The following is a 22,016-nucleotide window of genomic DNA, read 5'->3' on the forward strand; positions in this document are numbered from 1 at the left end:
AACAACAACAAAAACGGAATCATTTTTAGTGTTATTATCAAGTTCGCTGCATTTCCAAACAAGGTTTGCTGCTTTGAATTCTACAGTTCTGAAGAATAACTACAGAGAAGCCGTGATGAGAAGCACCTATTTATTTCTGATACAAAAGGTATTGATCCAAGTCAGACATAAAAGAATCCGCAATTCCGAGGCAAGTAAGCACTGAGCTTGGCGAACTATGCCAAGGATGCAGACAGTGAGTGAGGCAGGAAGGAATCATGACCAGCTTTGACTTTGTCTGCACTGCAGTCTCCCTTCTTCTGCTGGAGAGCAGTCTCAACTTTTCACTCTAACCCCTTTATGAGGATAACACCCTTCTGCATGCTCCTGTGAGGACAAGGGATCAACACACAGCCAGTTAAGAAACAAAATGCTAATCCGTATCAGGCGACAAACACATTATTCTGCAAATAACAATGCTAGGAGAAAGTTCACTGAAAATCAAAGTGATAGAAGTAGAAAGTAGTATTTCTTTTGTTAAGTAAACAGAAATCTCATTAAAAGCATCATTTATGAGCTAGAAATTATTTTAAATTTTTAGATCTCAATAGGAAAATCTTTAATTTAGGCTTCTTTTATTTTGAAAACTTTATAACAAGCAAATAGTCTTCTGGGGCTTGGTAAGCTCGGGGAAACTTTATCTATCCCTTTATTGATATTCCCGGGCCACACGGAAGCTGGGTGATCATCAGCAAGACCAATGAGAACAGAAACATAATAAGGCTTTTCTTTAATGATTAATGGACTTTCTTTTCAGAATAGAGTGCCAACTCTTCTGCTCCCTCTGAACCCATGGCAATACAGTAGTGATTGCTATTATTTTATTGAAGTCTATTTAGAATTGAAGCAGTTTATTTCTACACATAGCACCAGACCTTCCCTCCTAGAAATACATGGACGTTTCTGCATCTAATTTGGGGCAAAAAGAACTGGCTTTCCATGAAAGACGCAGATGATGAATAAAGACACAAGGACTGCATATTTTACTTTGCTTTGCTTTACCTTCTCTATGCAGCATTTCTAGATCACCAAAATACAAGTAACAGCTCCTGCATTTTACAGTACTACGGAATTAAGATAGTTAAGGACTGTCACAAAAGATCCCTTGCAACAGGTTATGCAAATTTGGATATTCTTGTGTTGTAAATTTGTGCAAAGTTCTTCCATTCTTTCCTAAAGTGAACTGGGAGAAAAAAAAAAAAAGACAAAAAAAGACATTTCATGACATGGATTCCTGTCAATTTCCCTGTGGCTCACCTGCAGCCAAAAGTTATATACAGCACATAATTAGATATAGCAGATCTGCCTACATATTCATTTTAGCTGATTAAAGACAGCAGCAGTAGTCAACCACCCTGTGCTGGCATTAATACACTGCCACCAACAAAAGATCACAGAATAGCTGGCCAACAAAATATACCAGTCAAAGAGGAATCAAAAGATTCAGCAATCTTGTATTTCTACTACATTAATATGTTCATTTTTTCTCAAATACTGTTGCATTTGCAGGTTCTTTCTCAAGGCTTGTGGCTTGCTTTTTCCTCTTAGCCTATCCTAGGGCAGGAAGGCCAGCATTGCTTGGGCTTGTTATCCCCATACCAGAGAGCACCACACTCAAACTCCTAGCTGCACCTTCAACTAAAAGAGAAGTCTAACTCAGTCCCAAGCAGAAACACACAGATATACACACATCTCAGAAAACAGCCACCCCCCCTAGCCCCAGTCTATACAGCACATCTTAATACAGAGGTTTATAACTCTTCTGAAAGCTGAAAGTACTTCCCAACCTTTGATGGTGGCTGTCAGACTGCCCAAGAATGGCAGCTTCCTCTCCAAAGGCCACGGCCCCATGTGTCCACTGACATTTAAAAACAACTTTTATACCTCCTCTACCCAGTAAATGTAGTGAACATTGCTGTTTTGAATAGATTTATAACTGAACTAGGATGTTTCCATCTTTTTCTTTATCCTGAATGAACTTTCCAGGGGCAGACTTGCCATGGCACTATCATTTAACGCTTAAGAGAAATTGCTAACATATGAAATAATACAGGGCTCACTGCATGCTTGCTGAAAAAAATGCTGACAAGTTGCCAGCAGGACTTTCCCAGGTCCCATATAAAACCAATGTGATATTAAACCTACTTTGTCTGTTCCAGTTGTTGATTGTTTTTCTTCTTCCTTGGAGGTTTCTTCTTTTTTGGCTTATTGGCATTCTGATTATTTTGTTTGTTGTTCACACCGAAGTGTCCTGCCGATATGTCACTTTGTAGAAGGTTAACCAAGAGCGGACTTGTGAGCGTGACATCTTTATTGACAGGAAAACCAGGATTCTGTCCACAGGAAATCTGATTCCCATTTGGCGTTCCACTAAACCCAGTACTGAAAGGCAGTCCGTGACCAGAAAAATGACTCCCCGAAGCATTGTTGTTTCCTTGCATTGCTTGCATATGGGAAGGCACCATGTTTGGCTGCTGCACGGGAACATCAGGTAACATCTGTGTCAAGTTCACATCATTATTCGTTGTTGTGGTAGTATCCCCAAGCTGCTGAGATATGTGGGTGCCAGGTCCAGTAGGTCTTAAAACTTGCCCTTGAATCCCCATAACCTGAGAAGGGTTACCGTTCACAGGGCCTTGCTGTGCCATCATCTGCCCAGTGAACTGCACCATGTTACCCTGCATGTTTGGGGTTGGTCCTCTCATCATTTGAGCTGGCCCCGTCATAACGTTGGACTGGTTTTGAGTATTAAAAGGCTGTTTATTTCCTTGCATCTGAGCGGTCATCATCTGTTCCATCAACGAGTTTTGCTGTAACAAGACCTGGCCTTGAGGTCCCATCATCTGATTGTGTGTAGACATCATCTGTTGTCCCTGCTGGGGAATCATCTGTTTGGGCGGGGTCATCCTTTGGGGTGAAGGGCCAAGATTTTGGTTTTGTGGTGTTACCATCATTTGGCCTTGTGGCATGAGCTGAGTTCGAGAAAGTATCATCTGGTTTTGAGGGTTCATCGATCCCTGAGCCTGAATGTTTACCATCTGTCCTTGGGAGGATACGATTTGCTGATGCATTCCCATAAGCTGAGACTGTGGTCCTTGTTGTGGCTGGCCCTGTATGTTGCCCATGTTAACTTGCGGCACCCCACTAGCACCAGCCTGCTGGTTGTTCATATTTCCATGAAGTCCCATTAAATTGGTCTGCATCATATTTGGTGGGCCATGTGGTGCTTGCATCTGATTCTGAGGAGGTCCAGATCCTTGGCCACCTTTAATAAAAAAGGCCAATTAGGAAACAATTGGAGTGGTATAAAAAGTTTTCACATCTGGCACTTCAAAAGAGATACATGTCATAAGAGGAAATCATACTGGCACTTCAAAACAAACACTTAGCCTGGCACTTCATGTACATACGACGCTGCAGAATGACTGAAATTCCTGGTAAGCCTTATCTGCACATAAGTTTAAAAATATTCCACAATAGCACCTAACTCAATGGAACAATTTCCAACTAAACTAAACTTCAAAACTGAGGCTGTTTTAGAATGGATTGCAAAATACACACACAATAGTGATGACATCACATTATCAGAGTATCCATAATCCAGATGAAATGCTACTAACAGAATTGTTAAATGGAGGCATTTGTGAACTAAGGATTTAATTTTTACAGGACTGTCTGTAAGCAGACTTCCAAAGCTTTTGAATGAAATAATTATCTTTTCAAATCACAAGAGCTTTTTATTTATTATATTTTTATTTCTGTTTCTAAGATAACATCTTTTTTTTTTTTCCTAGACAAGAAGTTCCTTTTATGTTTCATCTTATTACCCTTAGTCTTCAATTGTCAACACTACTTCTATTTAATTTCGAAACGGATACTTCTGGATCCTAGTATAGCAGTCCTAAGCAATAATACTTGCGTTGTTTGAAAACCACAAACAGCCTCCCATTTTAATTTTCCTCATTTAACAATATGCACAGCACACCACTGCAGCACTTTCAGCCCCAGGTAGCTAAAACTCTCTATTACTGGCAATAATTTAATGTTTTATTAATTGTGTTACACAAGTATAAGCACAGTTTTCTACCAAAAAAAAAATAAATAAATAAAAAAAGGAGGAAAAACTAGTTCCAAACAGACCTGTGTGCTGCACACTTTGGCTAGTTTGTAGTTGCGGAGCTCCGCTGTTCACCGGTGTTCCTGGTGCGGTGGAAGGCACCTGACCTTGCATGAAGCTCTGGTTAGACTGGCCTGAAGAGAACCCAGGAGGGAGGCGCTTGGGCATTCCTTGATACAAGAATTTTCTTATTAGTAAGTGTGAAAAGAAAGAAGAAAGAAGAAAAAAGGGAAAAAAAATCTACAACTGGATTACAATAGGAAAAATACCTTTGAATTTGTACTGTCACATTACTGGTTTAGGCAGAAAGTTTTTTGCCAATATACGAAACACACTGAAGGCGTGCTTACAGTTCTTATCTGTGCAATAGCTCTGTCTAACAAACCACTATTACTCAGTTCCAAATGTAATTCTGCTCCTAGATTAAGCAGAAAATTAAACCCATGGAAAAGGGAAAACTCTGACTTTTTAGAAATTCATGTAAGATAGTTCACTGTTTTCTCTATTGTATCTCATCTCTGATCAGACCCTTAACTGCATCCATGTACACAAACATCTTGTATTTTTATTACATTTTTTTTTTATTTTTTGAACAGGAACTCTCACCATAACACAACAGGTACACACTTTTTAGCACTCCTTTGCACTACTGGTGTGTGTACGCACGATCAGAATAACTCTTCCATCCAAAACGGGTTGAGAAATCTCCAGGGTAATGAGAGAGAATGGGGCAGGGCTACATACAAAGAGTTCAGAAAGGCTGCAGCAAGTCCCAGCTTTCCACAAGTAACCCTGCTATTCCAATAGCCAGAGAGAGACATGACAGCCCTCTATCTGGCACAATGTCCACACCTTGACACATCAAAACACCACTGCTGCTCTAGGACAGAGAGCAAAAACATCACTGTGCCTACCAACATGAGCAGCAGCTTAAAAAAGACCCACTTTAACACAACTTTAACAGAACCCACTTCTTTTAATTCACCATCATATATATAGTGCCACGGACCTAGAAGGAACCTTGTCCTCCTGCATTTTTCTTATCCACAGACAGAATTTAACCTTGGTTCTGTGGTTACAGCCTCCTTATACACTTTACTGTATTGCTTATGTAAAGTGAGCTGGTCTTAGTTCTACAATTAAAACTTTAAGATAATCAAGTTTACAGGTCAAACGTGAGGTACATCTGCAAACAGGGAACAAATACTTCTTCAGGCATCACCTCACAGGACTATAATTTTAGTTCTGACCTTTTAGGCAAGTTCTGCATACAGAAATGCTTGAAATGAGAAAAAAAATGTTAATTTGGCCTATTCGCAATCTAATAAAAATTCTGATTTGCAAAGTTAGCTATGTGAAATGAAAGTGTTCAAAGACAAGATAGCTAAAAAAATTGAAAGATCCCTAAACACAGCTTAAGCATGGACATTAGCATGGACAGAAGCCAGGCAAAAACCTCCACAAGTGGAAGATACCTTTACTGAAATCAACAGAATCCTGTCTTTTTAAATCAGTTGAGGATTACTGATTTTAACAATTAAGTTCTAGAGTGAGTCCCAAAGAACATATTTTGATAGTTTATTTGGAATATTATTTTTTAATAAAGCAGAAGCAGGATTTTGTCTATAGCAGGTTTACGTAGAAAACAAAGAGAACACAGATTATATGCTATCTAGAGGTCAGGGTTACCCTACCTAGAGGATAGTGATTTCTGACTGGGGATATGTAGTTAGTGAGACAAAATTGTAAAGAAATGTGACATTTCTAATAATAACAGTTTGAAGACGGAGACGAGAGAAGATATAGCAAGTACAGGGTGCTGGCAGGCCCTAAGAACAGTTTGGAAGAGGAAAACCCTGAAACTAAGACAATTGACGTAAAACAAACTCATCCAAATTCGAATGAGATCCACAATGCAGGCAGTGAAGACACAGGACACTTGCCTAAATCAGTGGACCAAAAAATAGGTATTCCTTACAGATTTCAGATGTGCAGTGTGAAAATAAAGGAAACTAAAATCCATACAGTACTGTGTGTATTTGTGGACAAAGAATACTGCTTATATTCTACATGTATGGAAAGAAAAAAAAATTAAAGACTTAACCAAGAGCTTGTGTACAGGTATCTGAGAGCAGCCATTCAAGAGAAAGATGAATAAATGAATATTTTGAGAGAGTGAAAGAGAGAGAGAAAGAGAGAGAGAGGGAGAGAGAAGTGCTAGAAGAAGTCAGGCAAAGTACTAGAAAAGGCTCACGAGAGAAAAAGAAAAACAAGGACACAAAAGATCTTTGGATGGACAAATGAAATTCTTTCACTGTTACAGAAGCCTTCGAAGAGCAATAAGGCAAAGATGTGAGTGCAGAGGTCCAAGGAGAAAACTAAATACCACACAACCAAAGAGGAAGTGAAAACATGCTTTGACCTCCTTGTTTTAGCGCAGGGAGTAAATTACCGTAGCAGTAATAGCTCTTTCCTCTTTTGTATGGGAAGAAACTGATGACAAATAAAGACAGGATGTACACACAACTTAGAAGGGAAAATTCAAAGAAAAATAAAAGCCTCACTTCTATAGCAGAAATTTAAGTGGTGACAGAGGAAGCTGAAGAGAAAAAGAAAAGGTTCATTTGTTTTTGTCACTTTCTCCCTTTCTCAAAAGGAACAAAAAAGCAACATCAAAACAAACAACCCAAAACATCTCTGAATATCCTGAACTTGCTGTAAGGCAGTGAAAGAACTGTCAAGAGGATGACTGGGAGTCGTAACTAGCAACTGCATACAGCAATTTCTTTCTGCACTGGCCAAGAGTTTACTTCTAGATTATTAACAGAAAGCTAGATAGTAGAACTGAAGTAACACTGATGCTAGTTCACCCACACCCACTTTATCCATAGACTATGTATTTATTTTGTCTCTTCGAGGATCTTTTCAAAAGGAACAGTAACCTAGACATTTTATGTTTTTCCTTTTAAAATAAAAGACTGTCTCAGTACTTCTTACCTCCTAAGCCAGGGTGCAAACCTTGTGGACCTTGGTTTTGCTGCTGCATCACCATGAAGTTGGGGGGTACGTTCCCCTGTTGCACCATAGGATTACGACTGGGAGAACTGACAGGCTGCTGAAATCCCTGGGAAAGTGTGCTACTCTGGGGAGGCCTTGGTCCCATCTGCTGCTGCGTCTGGTTAACTGTTGGAGATGATGCAGGAGATCCCTGCTGGAAGGAGGAGGGTGAGGAAGCAGGAGATTTGTTGGTCAGGTGGGGTTGCTGTAGTGGTGTAGGAACCCGTGAGGGCCCTCCCTGAAGGCTTTTCATTTGAGGAGCAGTAAACTGGCCAGGATTGCTCATTTGGGGAAAGTTTGAGTGAGCCTGGGAAGCTTGCTGGCTTCCAAAAGGGTATGGAGGTGGAGGATGAGTAGGAGTTTGTACTGTGGCTAGAGATGGTCTTGCTTGAAGTTGCTGCTGCATTTGTCCAGACAATGGGGCCTTTTTCCAACCCTGGTTTACTGTCAATGTACCCAGTGCTCCCTGGGTTGGAGGAGGCTGAAGTGCTCCTGAAGGAAGCTGGTTCCAGCCAGGGGGAACCGGAACCTGTGCTGGTGAAGTAAATGAAGGTCGAATACCCTGCTGGGGCTGCTGATGTGGCTGCGGAGGACGTGTCTGCAACTGTGTTTGTTGCTGCAATTGCTGAAAGTTGGCTGAGTTCATTTGCCTGTTTACAGGAACTGACTGCATTGGATGGAGTTGCGGAGCTAAAGATCCAGATGGATGATTTTGCTGCTGGATATTTAGCCCAGATAAAAGTGGGTCCATTGCATCTATTAAAATAGCAAAGAAAAGTAAAAAAGTAAATAACCTACTGTAGGCAAAAAACACCACAAAACAAGAAAGGATAGATTGGTTGCTTGCATATGCTCACTCTGCTGAAGTTAGGGTCTAACAAAATGCTCCAGTGTTTCAATTTCTCCAATAGACAGAGCAGGCAATGCTCTGAAAGTTTTCAAAGTCTCTGGGAATCCTGAGAAGGTCTCATGAATTTATAACCTCTCCAATAAAACAACACGGTAACTCCACTGCACTTGTTCCTACAAACATAAGCCTTCTACATACGTATTGGTAGAATAATACAAATTATTAGCAGCATTATTTCTACCAACTAAAAATGTGGCATAACAATGAATTAAGACAGTATCATAAGCTAGCATTCATAGAGTATTTAAAACATTTACCACAAAACACTGTAAAAATAAATACTGCAAATGTCTATAGAAGCTGGCAAGTATTACCACCATTTTACTGAGTGAGAAGTAATAACCTCCTCTTTTTCTATAGTCCCAAAATGCAATTAGCTTATACTACCAAAATTATGAAGAAAAAACAAAACAAAACTGAACATACAACCCCCAGCGCCTACACCCCCACAAAATCCCCACACTTTAAGCTTCCAGTTTATCTACTCCTGCAAAAGCATTTTGTCCTCTGTCTAATGCATTTGCCTCCTACCTGCCTCGCATTCAACCAATCCCTTCCTTAAAAAAAAACTCAATCATAACAGCTCTAGTGCTCTCCTAGCAAAAGGTACTGCCACTGTGCAACATATTTGAACAAAATAACAAGCAACCCGGTGACTTTTAGATACCCAAATTATCTGACAAATGTTACCGTATTAATAGGGGCAGGGAGGGTTCCCCAGAAAGAGCAACTCTCAGAAAAGGTAAAGGAAATAATGCAGGGTAACTCTGTAGTTCATTTACAAGTACGTATGCTGAAGAAAAGATAAAGAAAGAATATTTTCAGGTAAAGGTCAGTGTTACAACTAACTGTTACCACCTGGCTGTGAGGAAGGTCTAGGTGTTCTTGGCTGCAGCTCAGTACTAGCACCACTTGCCACCATAGAGGAGGGCACATTTCCACTCTGGGACATCATGACAGCTGCGGCATTGCTCATTCTTATTAAACCTTAAAAAAAAAAGAACAACAACAACAAAAAGACAATACATATTATCAAGTATTGTAGTTTTACATCAAAAGAGTTTTAAGATTTTTGATTTGTTAATAAAATGTGTCTTTATAAAGAAGTCAGTTTAGACGAGTTGTTCCTCCAAAATAACCTGAGGACACATATTTCTGCCTCAAAATTCAGATTGTCTGTAATAGAAGAAGTGAACATCATACTGAAGCTGTTCCTTTAGCACCAAGCCTTTTCAAGGCTATAGAAAAAAACCCTGCCTACTTGTGAATTATTTGAGACTTCAGTTTCCTGACTAGCCACTAAAGTCACTTGCCACCAAGTGGTAACACTGTCAAAGTTACGCCTATAGTAGGTTTCTGCAAAATCTGATAGTAGAAAGTAGCTGATTCATTGTAAGAATAAACAGTTTCATTGTTTCTTTTACAAAGGCTGCTATCTTGTAAAATGGTTTATATAGTTGACCTGCTGGTTAAATTGTTTTATTTGTATTGTTTACCTGTATGCAGGAAATGAAGCTCATGATCATCACAAGGAAGATCAGAGCAACTGCCTTCAAAGTCAAACTTCCTTTAAATATTTTATGTTCTTTGCTAAGCACAATGATTTAAACTACTGTAATCAGGTAAAATGTTATTTCCATTCATTCCACCACCAGCCACACGCGTATCTTAAACTGTCAAAAATGGTCTCAGTATTTTAACTGCATTAAATCCTATTTACTAAGGTGCTAACTAATTTATCTTGCCTTTTACTCAGCTGTTGAAATAAAATATCGTGTTTTTCTTTCAACTCTTCATGAAATCTGACTATTGTAATTAGAAATTACTTATCCATATAAAAATTTACCATCCAACAAAACTACAATTCTCCAAGAAAACTAATTCTCTATTATCAGATCTCAAAAGTTTATGTGAAAATAAAGAGAGACTAACAGTAATGAGTGTCCTGTCCTCCCCCTATAAGATTTAATCTAAAATAGCTCATTTTTGTGCATTGAATAAAGACTTATGCTCATTTTCATAAGACAGGAAAGCATGATAATTTGTGCATGAAGTGAATTGACTATATTAAAGTGATTTTACAGCCTCTATAGAAAAAAAAATAAAAAACCACGTCCAAATCACGCCAACATTTATGGGGCACAATTCAGCCAACCGCTTACATATCAGACATAGTTTGACAGTATGGAAACAAGAACATCGGATAATTTAATGGCAATTATAATTCTGTGAATCATAATTGCTGTAACTAGTGAAATTTCACAATAAGCTTATTAAATTTCAAACTGTATAAAACTAAGTAATTAAAAATTTACCTTGTCCCCCTTGCATGGGAAATCCTGTTTCCATTCGTACTGAGTTGTTTGCTCCCAGGGGCCCATTGATTCGGACATCTTGGCTTCTGTTTTGAGCTAAAGCTAAATTGATAGCACCTTCCCCTAGAAGTAATACACAGTTTTGGGGAACTGAATGATATACACGAAAGCAGAATGGAGACAATTTCAGAAGGACATTTAAAAGATTTAAAGGAAGGAAGGACAAACTTTACCAATAATATGCACTTTAGAAGAACAGTTATGCAGACTACTTTTATTATTAGTGCTTCAATTTTAAGAAAAAACAACACTGCAACAAACATTAAATGCCCTCAGTTTCATCTTGAGCAACACAGATATTTCAGTTGTGAAACCCATGTAAAACTTGTTTTTAAGAAAGTCTCATATGAAACAACCTGGAAAAAAAATAGGGCACATTTTGCTAGTAGCACTCACAAAAACGTTTTTCAGGGGGCTTCCCAACACTTAGAGGATTTTCAGCCATTGTTTCTACTGTTACACTTATTCTCAGAAGAATAAAAGCCTTGAGTTACCTCTTCATTTTTTTTTAAGTTATTCTCCAAATTATTGAATTAAAAGTTTTGCAACATTAACCAAGTACACAAAGTCACTTGTTGACTATAATTAAATTCTAGTGCATTTGCAGCTTAATGCCTTTGAAAATAACTTAGGTGTGAAATACCTTCAATCTGAACTGAGAGAATTCCCAGGTCACGAAGTTGTTGGTTATTATTCTGAGCCAGAATCCGCAGTCGCTCTGCAGCTTCACGTGGTATATTGAAGGTAACACGTACACTGTTCCAAGGCTCTATCTTCTGCAGTTTTAACTGGTTGGATTCTTAAAAGAGAAAAGGTCACTGCAAAGTCAGTTTTCAAACAAGTATAGTGAAATAACTTGTTAAAAAAGCACAGCTGAAAAAAATCTGGAACAACTATTCCAGGATAGTCTCAAATACTGGAGAGTTCTCCAGAACAGATGTAAAGTGACTCATACTGCCAAACCACTGAAATAGTTTCCAAAAATTAGCAAAATAAGGATTTCCCAAATTATAAACAATAAAACGGGCAACATAAATACTTGACAATATTACTCAAGATTTGAAATCTTCTGTGAATAAACTACTTTGGAAAGACAGAATACCTAAGAAATCAGATAAAATACATCTGTTAGCATACCACATAGATAAGTGAATACAAGAATGAAATCACCGATTTCACTCTGCAAGATGCTTGTGAAACTTCTTTGCAGAAGGCAGGTGCCAGAGACCTAGTTGTATTTCATTAATTTATACCATATTATTTAACTTTTCTGAATAGGGATGTTCAACCCCCTGCAAAAAAACATATTAAAGTTGTGCAAAATATTTAGCTGCACATTTTTTGTAAACCTGTTCTATAAACAAGTGTTTCTATGCTGATCAATTGTTTTAAGAGTAACACGTGAGAATTAGAAAAGAGGTAGGCAAGTGATGTTGGATATATTTATTCTAAGTGATACCTAGCTAAAATATAGCTACAAAATACTTTTTAGGGTCATTAAAATATACATTCCTAATACAGATTTATAAGCTTCCAGTTTCAAGCTTTTTGAACAGGAAGTCCTTTTGAAAACAATAAGCATTTGCTCAAATTTTAGTCATCTATGTTTTCTACTACAACAGCAGACTTACAAAAAGTGTGCTAAGTTCTTGTTTCGGAAGAACGTGCCATTTAAGAGTGTCAGTAACTCACTCCTAACTTCACAGCATCACAGAATGGCCTGGGTTGGAAGGGACCTCAAAGACCATCCAGTACCAACCCCGCTGCCATGGGCAGGGACACCACCCACTAAATCAGGTTGCTCAGAACCCCATCCAGCCTGGTCTTGAACATGGCCAGGGATGGGGCATCCACAGTTTCTCTGGGCAACCTGTGCCAGTGCATCACCACCCTCTGAGTGAAGAATTTGCTCCTTATATATAATCTAATCTCCCCTCTTTTAGTTTAAAGCCATTCCCCTCTCATCCTGTCACTACCTGCCCAAGCAAAAAATCACTCTCCACCTTTTTTATAGGTACCCTCTGAGTACTGAAAGGCCTGTCCTTAATTAGTTCACTAAGTCCCTTCTGCTGCTACAGTAATTGCAGTATTAACTTCCCCTCTCTTCCAAACTTCTTTAGCTGGACACATGACAGGAGGTTTTAAAACTCCATTTTGCAGAGGTTTGAACAGTCCTATATTGAATCTCATTAATGTTCCAACATTTTACATATAAAGAAACGCATTACCGGTTTCATTATTTCTAGATGTTAGTAAACGATCTCTCATTTTTCAAACATTGAATCTGCTAAGTCTAAAGTTACTTACTAACCTTTATTAATTCTATATATCATGTTTTACTCTGAATCGCCTTAAATAACTTGTCACGTTGATCATCTTCAAACTAATCTGACATTGATTTAAAAAATTTGCTTCTTGCTTTCTCAACTGAAGTCTGAATCATATCCACTGATCCTGTCATTAATACTCGTTACAAACCCAGTATGCAGATGTCTCTGTGTAACAAAGGCAGCATCATACAGAGACAGCCTGAATTTGTTTCCATTCAAATACTGCGGCACTCAGCTATGGTATCAACACGTTCCCTTTTATACCACTGTCAGTCATATCTACTTCCAACTAGTTATAAGGTACAGTGGACAGATACCTTTTTCCAAATCTATCTGTGCTGGTAAAAGACGCTGTCCTAAAAGCCCGTGTCACTTACTAGCTAGAGTTGCCTGTCACAAGACCTCGGTGGACACACAGGGCTATATGAGAACACTCCATAGCCCCCCCTTCTGAAAAAGTCACATAAGTCAGTGCAGCAGCAAAGCAGCAGCAGTGACTTGAACTAGCACAGTTATTTCAGAGCAAATCTCTTCTCAACTGCAGTAGTTGAGTTGTTTCACTATTAAAAAACATGTCCTGTTTGGACGTCTGGTTTCACTTTCACACTACAAACCATTATGTAATGCAAGGAAACGAAAGAGAAAAAAAAAACAAGTAAAACATTGGAACTGAATAGGAATAAATGAACTCACTAATGAAATCAGTTTGAAACAACAAATTAACTTCAAAAACTTGTTCTCTGTGCCTAAGATAGCTCCCAAACTCACTAATAACAACCTCCACAAATCTTACTACCAACTAAGTACCTCAAAAACAATATAATCAGCTTCTTTTTACAAGCACCCCAATTATGTAATTAAGCATTTTAAGGACAATTGAAAAATGATTAAAAAAATACATTACCCATGTGTAAAAGGCCAGGCACATTCTCCAATATGACACTTAGTTTCTGCTCAAAGTCTTTGTCCCCTATATCTCCTTTAAAAGCTACAAAGATTGTGGAATCTTCAGGAGTAGCCTCCTGTTTCTGTTCATCTTCCTCCAGTCCTGAATCAAACTCCACCTCTAAGTCTTCCATAGCTGAGGAGTACAAGGAGGCATATGTATCTTCCAGGTTTGGTAGGTCATCCAAAACCATTGTGTCCAACAACGGGAGCCAATCAGACATTAAGAAGATGCTTTGAAGGGGGGGGGGGAAAGAAATAATAAGTACAGTGTGTAAAGACACTAACTATGGCATTCAACAGCTTGCAAAGAACACTGACAGAAAACCTACCAGGTGACCCAGTGCGAGGGTCTGTGAGACAAACTGTGCGACTCTGAAAACCGTGGCCATTGCAGTAGCCAAGTTGTTTGTCCACTAGAACAAACAGAAGTGTGTTCCGGACGGAATCCTTCCACGCATGCCTTGAGCAGTATTCCAGCTGACCTAAATGATAGTTGGGTAGATGGGGGGGGAATAAAAAAAATTAAAATCAATTACACAGAGGACAAAAAGCACCCAGTATCAATGCTACAATGCCTGACTGCCAGGAAATTGTGAAACACATAGTAATACAATTACACAAAGACAGGTGGGGAAACACCAAATTTAACTTTAGGGACTGCAGATACTTTGTACAACAAAGCCGAAGGAAAGCCACAGACCATTCTTACCAGGAGATATTTAGCATTAGATAACTATTTCATTCATGTCCAAGAAAATCTTAAGCACGCTATTCTTGCTTTGTAAAAACTTGTGAAAATGTAGGTGTTTCTCAGATGCTTATGCATATTATTACCTGAAATGTACTCTTCCTGTGCCAGCCCACAACTTCCCCCCCATCTCCCTGCTGAGCATAGATAAGAATGAATTCAGTCAATCATGTCACATTCCTGATGTTTTTCACTTTATGAAAGATCCAGATTTTGCAATAAATTTTTACAGAATCACCGAATGTTTGGGTTTGGAAGGGACCTTGACAGATCATCTAGTCCAGTGCCCCGCCAGAGCAGGAACACCTAGATCGGGTCACACAGGAACGCGTCCAGGAAGGTTTTGAAAGTCTCCAGAGAAGAAGACTCCCCCTGGGCAGCCTGTCCCAGTGCTCTGTCACCCTCACCATGAAGAGGTTTCACCTCATATTTAAGTGGAACCTCCTATGTTCCAGCTTGCACCCACTGCCCCTTGCCTTATCATTGGATGTCACTGAGAAGAGCCTGCCTCCTTCCTGACACTCACCCTTTACACATTTATAAACATCAATAATGTCACCCCTCAGTCTCCCGTTCTCCAAGCTAAAGAGACCCATCTCCCTCAGCCTCTCCCCATAAGGGAGATGTTTCACTCCCTTAATCATCCTCGTGGCTCTGCGCTGGGCTCTCTCAAGCAGTTCCCTATCCTTGAACTGAGGGGCCCAGAACTGGGCACAATATTCCAGATGTGGTCTCCCCAAGGCAGAGTAGAGGGGGAGGAGAACCTCTCTCGCCCTACTACCCACAGCCCTTCTGATACACCCCAGGATGCCACCGGCCTTCTTGGCCACAGGGGCACAGTGCTGGCTCATGGTCATCCAGCTGTCCACCAGGATCCCCAGGTCGCTCTCCACTTTGCTGTTCTCCAACAGGGCAGTCCCCAGCTTATACTGGTGTCCGGGGCTGTTCTTGCCCAGGTGCAGGACTCTGTACTTGCCCTCTTTATATTTCATGGAGTTTCTCCCCACCCAACTCTCCAACCTGCCCAGGTCCTGCTGGATGCAGCACAGCCTTCTGGCGTGTCAGCCACTCCTCCCAGTTCAGTGTCAAACTTGCTGACAGCGCACTCCTTTCCCTCACCCAAGTCACCCATGAATATATCAAACAACACTGATGCCAGTACCAACCCCTGATGGACTCCACTAGACACAGGCCTCCAGCTCGGCTCCATCCCACTGACCACAACCCTCTGGCTTCTTCCCTTCAGCCAGTTCACAGCCCATTTCACCACCTCATCTTCCAGACCACACATCCTCGGTTTAGCTGTGAGTTTAGTTACGTTATGAGAGTTATCCACACAAAAGTACAACCCGAGATAGAGGTCATCCCTACAAGCACGGTGAGCAATGCCAACGTACAGGCAGGACGCACGTCGCTCCACGTCACTGCAGACTGTGACAAGGGCTCCAGGATGAACTCCATGCAAGGCAGCTCAGCCTCCTACCTCTGCTCTCACACTCGATGCTTCGGGAGTATTTCTTAAGGAATTAAAACCATCTCCATCACGAGCCAAAGCTGATGTCAAAGCTAAAAAAGGGACCTGCTCCTGACCACCACTGTCAAATCAAATCAACAGGCAAGGCTGTCAAGACCTCGTAACTCCAACGCTGTCAGTATTAAATATGATGCACCACAAACTGTTACCTCAGGACAAGATGCCATCAAATGGGATACAGATTGGGGTTTTTGGCAGAGGTTCAAGTTCCCAACACAAATTAAAACCACAAGTTGGAGATGCAAGGTGAACTGCAGAGAGAGGCTGGGAAAAAAAAATAATACAAAAGGGTAACTGTGCTAGAAAAGCTTAGATTCAGCTTTGCATTATTTGCATGCTCTCCTACCATTGCTGAAGGGACAGCACCACACGTGAAGAAACAAGCACCCAAAAGTCAGGATGCACAGCCCCAGGGCAGCTCTGCACACACGTTCACTGGGCAGCGATGTTACAACACTCAATTTTTAATTCTCCCTTACAGCCCTACACCACACCACGCAGACTAAATGAATTTACATTATTCACATTAATGAGTAATACTCTAGTTTACGTACAGTTGCTCTCTTCGCACTGTGCAGCACCAGACCCCCATTCTTGAACACTACTCAAATCTGGGATTAACAGGAATTCTGATTTTGTAATCCCAAACTCTTCTACGGTCGTGCACTGAAGTTAAGTAAAAATATTGCACAGTCACTGATCTGTTCACACCGTGCTTTCATAAATCAGTTATTGTAAACACAGAAATTTAAAAAATGGGGAACTGATATAAAAATTAAAAAAAAAAAAATCAGAGACAAACTGACCGCTGAGACAATTACATCTTTTATTTTCTCCCCGGGCTCCTCTGTATCCAACTTACAGGTCTGAGCATTCAGCAGCTCCGTTAAGTCAAATTCCAGTTTCACATCAGGTGCCCAGAAAATGGGAATGACAATTGATAAACCTCTGTGAAAAGCTGATTTAACTGATTGTCACACAGAAGCTCCTCACTAGGTTGGTTACCCTACCCCGGAGGTAGTTCCTTCTCTTCCTGCATCCTTACATTATTCATTACACATATACTGACTTGCAGAAGAAATGAACTTGGAGTCCTACACAAATAACAATCTTTTAAGGACAAAGCACAACCATTCTGTGCCCTGAATGAGCATCCAGTGTAAAATAAGCAGTATCTTTTTGGGGAAAAAAAACCTGCCACCCCAGACTGCAGCAAGCTACAACAGCATGAGAAGTGCCTTATACCTGTTTAAAACAGGGTTGGCCTTAGATAGGATTTGCTGATTAATAAAAAAAAAAAAAAAAAAAGTGCTGCTGAATTAAGAGAGGTGGGGATACGTGGCAAGGTTACAGACTAATAGCCAAAGCATCAGCAGTGTGTCAGTTTTCTGGCCAATGCCCACGCACCCACAGCACGGTGCAGGTGGCAGGGGATGGCACACGAAGACTGGAGCATCCCCAGCAAGGGGCACAGCAGGCTCTGGAGCGCCAGCACTGCCAGCTGGAAGTGCTGGTGTCTGGGGAAAAAATAAGCTGATGTCCTGGTATTCTCACACCCAGATGAGCTCGACTGATTCAAACTGAGGGTTATGCCCAGCTGTTTGTTAAACAGAACTTGAACCCTCTTGTGTTGCTTTTTTCCCCCTCATTGCAAATGCACAAAATGAAGTAAAACAGAATAACCTTGGCGGAGATACTGAACACAGCCCTTGCTGTGACACAGTCTATTGATTTACAAGCTGTTTATGTATTTCGGACAATTCAGAATAAACACTTTCACAACTGATGTCACAACAGAACATGCACCCTCTCAAACAAATATGCAGGGAGCCCAATTAAATAAAGGTACTAAAATCCTGCTGTATGTTTGAAACAGTACTCCTCAGAGCTACACAAAGGATTGGAAAGGGTGACAGCAGTTTCTTCACGAACACAGAAGAACCAGAGGGAAGGATGGACAGATGTTATTCCTTAGCTGATGCCAGAAGCCAACACCAAGCAGGGTCCTTAGCCCCACAGTGGCTATTATTTACAGCTGCTGAAGCTGGAAACAAGCAGAAAAATCAATCCCGAAACAAAACTACAACCAAGTCCTTCAGTGAGTCCAGAATTGAGAAGGAGAAGAAAATGCCTCTGATAGCAGCAAACAGTGAAATGACTTCCAAAGGACACAGAACCCTCCTTGCCTTTGCCTTCATTGAAAAAAGGTGTTGTTCAAACAGCCTAATAGGAATAGAAGGAAATAAAAACAAACAAACAAACAAACAAAATGCCTTGGATAATGCAAGTGAAAGCTTTCTTTTTTCCTTTGGTTTAGGTGTCAGTGAGAAAATACGTAATGGTACCAATTTTTTCAGGATGGAAATGAAGGATGTTTAGCATTGCCAGAATACTGTCGGGAAGATGGCTTTCTTTTAATAAATCAGACACACTCCCCAGGCATACTTTCAAAACACAGCACCTGAAAATCCCAAGAACAGCCTGATCACAACACCGTCCTTACTGCAGACTTGTTAACAACTTATTATCCTCCTACAACCATGTACACGGTTTTTATTGTCTAACACAGTGACCTCGGAGCTTGTTAAATCCGAGCAGTGACCACATCTATTCACACACAGCGCGTCTATGATACAAAGACTACAATTACATAATTGCTTTTGGCAAAAAGACTTTCACGTAGATAGTAGGCAAGTGCCATATCATTACAGAAAGATTAGATACAGCTAAGAATCACTGTTACAACATGAAAGGAATACCTAAAAATAAACTTAAACATGCAGTACATTTCCTTTAAAAACACTGCAGATTGGGGGAGTTCCAACAACACAGAAGTTCAGACTCTGCCATTACAGACAGGTAACTCCATGAAAGCAGCTCAACTGGCATAGAATCATCAAATGGCCTGGGCTGGAAAGGACCCCAAAGACCATCCAGTACCAACCCCGCTGCCGTAGCGATGTCTCCCACTAGATCAGGCTGCTCAAAGCCTCTCCAACCTGGTCTTGAACACCTCCAGGGATGGGGCATTCCCCAGATGTCAAGAAAACTAAATAAGTAAGCGCACAGGACGGCAGGCTACATTCATTCTGATGCACGACTACTCACTGATTTCATAATTTTCTGCTAAACTTCCATAGCTCTCACGCATAAAATGCCTAAAACCTCAATGTTTCTGCGAAGTAGAAAACTACAGCTTGTTATAGCACATCTGACCTTTTGTTATCATCATGATGCATTTTGATAGCAGGCTGTTTAGTGGAACACAGACTTGTTAAAGTTTTATGAAACTACAATTTATGAACTTGGCCGAAACTCTGCAACGCATGCCATGCTGCAGCAGACATGTCTCCATCCGAGCAATTCATTTTTATACCAATGGAAGTTGATCGACTTGATCACCAAGACTGCTTTAAAAATAAGAAGGCAAGATGACAACTCCAGAACAAGTTTTAACTGCAGCTAAGTCAGCCATGTAGAAGGATTCCCATTTGCAGGCTCCCAGCCCTCTCTCTCTGCCATGAGCTAACCGGTTTCAGCATCACTCGTGGAAGCTACAGTCTACATGGTATAGCACCTGATCAAATACTTCTCATTAGCTGAATTGTTAATTTCACATATTAAGGCTATTCCTATTCGGAAGAAAGATACCATAGCCTGTAACAGATGAATACTGTGACAGAGTCCTGCAGTATGAAACTTTTCATTAAGACCCATCAACGCAATTGGCAAATAAGTAAAAAGAAAAGCTATTTAAAATTAGATGCATCTTGACAAGAAATTATTTTATCTCATCTTCTGAAGGCTATGGGAAAACACCTTTTCAAGTAGCAACCTATTCATTGCGTCTGTTGTGACAAGGTTTTTATTTGAAGCCGAATTTAGCAGCAGGTGAACCAGTCTGGGCTGATGTACCCCACAAGGTAACTCCCTTATCCCCACATTCTTCCAGAGGCTCCTAACTGTCAGTATAACAGCACCGGGTATTCTTGTCCTGAGCTGAATTTGACTGAAAACTGAAGAATATTCTTCATTAGGCTCTTGCTCCCAGTAATGAAAGTCCATGAAATTTCACTAAAGCACGCAAAATCCCGAAACATTATAAAGTTTGAAGAAAAAAATTAAGCTCATATAAATGGCTTAAAAGTAATTCTTTTGATATGAAGCACTCGGTAAGGAGAATGTTCTCCCTAACTAAAACACAAGCCAACCAAAACCATCATAAACACACATTATGTAGGTGTGCCTTTGTTAAAAATCAAGATTATTCTGAGATTTTCCTGATTGTATAAAAACTTGCAGCATACTTGGCATTCTCCCAGGCTTTTTCTTTTTTTTTTTTTTTTTTTTCTATTTATTGCCACTACTGCTATTATGAGCCACATAATCCCTAGGATGGTAAAACTAGGACACAACTGAAGTAGATGGCAATGTTTTGTTGTGGGGATGGGAAAAATACCCCAAGAAAACCTCAGAAGGAACACCTTCCACATCACAACCAGAAAATGAGACACTTTTTCTTGTCCCGTGTTATTCTTCACTGAGCCTCACTAAAAAAACTGGTAATATTTTTGCCTAGGGAGGTTCAGCTCCTGCAGCCACAGTCCCAAATCTGCAGCCGCTAACTCCTCCATTTCTCTGGAGCAGCTGGCAGAGACCCATCAGAACTGTCAGATTGAGCCCTCTCATCTCTCACGTTCTCTCCACCCACTGCTTGAAAAGTAATGTATTACACAAGCCAAAACTGCTAATTTAGCAGGAAGCAAGGCAGAAAAAATCTTCATGATTTCCTTGTAGCATCCAAGAGACTTATCAGAGTGAGCCCGTGCACATGTATGCGAAACAGAGGCTTATGTTTAATTCAGCCTCTGTAAGTACTACCCAGAAAGCATAAGGAGAAGTAGAATCTCGTACCAGCTCAGGCGTCTGGAACGTCACTTACTTGGTTATTGAAAGAGTAATAATTATAAAATTAAAATGATAAACATAGGACTTGGAGAAGATAACAGCATGCGACTTTTACTGGGAATAAATACATGATTCCCTTTCATAGATTACAAACTGAAAATTCAGACTCCCAAATACACAACTCAATACAGGCAATTTCCTGTCCCCAAATTATCAGCTTATATAAGGACAAACGAACTTAGACAAGGTATCATTCTTCTGCTGCACTTCTCAATTACTGTACAAGTCTGATCCAAAGCCTTATGTAGGACTATCCTTCAGGACTACTCACTCAAGCTGGAGAAGGCAGCAACAGTCCTCCCAGTTGCAAAAAGAGGATGGTTCGTGCATGCTGCCGAGTCTACAGAGCACCTCCCTTCTTTATACAAGCTCTCACACCAGTTACACTCTGTGTAAGCCTGACTGTTCATCTTTCTTTTCCCCAAATACGTGAAGAACAGTTATTTATTGTGACACAGCACGAAAGTCACTACACACAGGCACCCACCAGAATTCACTTCTTGTTCCTATTTGTAAGTATGTCAACAACAATTTTGGAAGGGCTATTCAGAACACAGATGGGCTGCTACTAGCAGCAGCAGCAGTGGACACAATGGAAAGGAAATGAGCCCCGGACTGATGAAAATCCCATGCTCCTTGGACTATGGAACACTTCCACTACTACCGCTCCTGTGCAATCCAAAGCCTAGCTGAACTGTCAATGCCAGTTGCATCACTGGAAAGCCTTTATTGATATTATTATTATTATTAATTCTCTTCCTTCTAATCAGTCAAGTCAGTAGAGAATCAAGAGTTTCTCATACCATCTTGAGCCAAACCTTCAGCTATCAAGGTGTACAAACTAAGAAATGCACCGGCTACATGGTTGAAATGTTATCCACACGAGGTAGCTCTTGCTGAAGATCACGAGTGATCTGCTCTGGAAGTGACGGAAGAGTTTGAAAACAGGACAGAGCAAGCGTTAGACAGAATACACCATCACCATTGTCT

The 22,016-nt window shown here is 40.4% G+C and overlaps 1 protein-coding gene across 4 annotated transcripts in view; it reads right to left on the reverse strand.

Annotated features, from left to right (window-relative positions):
• NCOA6 (nuclear receptor coactivator 6) overlaps positions 1 to 22,016 on the reverse strand; it is a 42,184-nt gene that overhangs the window by 17,642 nt on the left and 2,526 nt on the right. For 2 of the 4 annotated variants that reach the window (XM_084296613.1, XM_084296614.1), the window contains exons 1-9: positions 15,922 to 16,023; positions 14,106 to 14,258; positions 13,733 to 14,007; positions 11,142 to 11,297; positions 10,439 to 10,561; positions 8,982 to 9,110; positions 7,154 to 7,969; positions 4,180 to 4,326; positions 2,185 to 3,304 (exon numbers count right to left, since the gene is read on the reverse strand). In XM_084296613.1, coding sequence (XP_084152739.1) covers positions 2,185 to 3,304; positions 4,180 to 4,326; positions 7,154 to 7,969; positions 8,982 to 9,110; positions 10,439 to 10,561; positions 11,142 to 11,297; positions 13,733 to 13,997 — 2,756 coding nt within the window. In that variant the 5' untranslated portion in view covers positions 13,998 to 14,007; positions 14,106 to 14,258; positions 15,922 to 16,023. Of the gene's footprint in view, positions 1 to 2,184; positions 3,305 to 4,179; positions 4,327 to 7,153; positions 7,970 to 8,981; positions 9,111 to 10,438; positions 10,562 to 11,141; positions 11,298 to 13,732; positions 14,008 to 14,105; positions 14,259 to 15,921; positions 16,024 to 22,016 lie in introns of those variants that run through there. The other 2 variants (XM_084296615.1, XM_084296616.1) reach the window with 2 other exon arrangements.

This window comes from Netta rufina, assembly GCF_964035555.1.
Source record: "Netta rufina genome assembly, chromosome: 16".
NCBI classification, from domain to species: domain Eukaryota; kingdom Metazoa; phylum Chordata; class Aves; order Anseriformes; family Anatidae; genus Netta; species Netta rufina.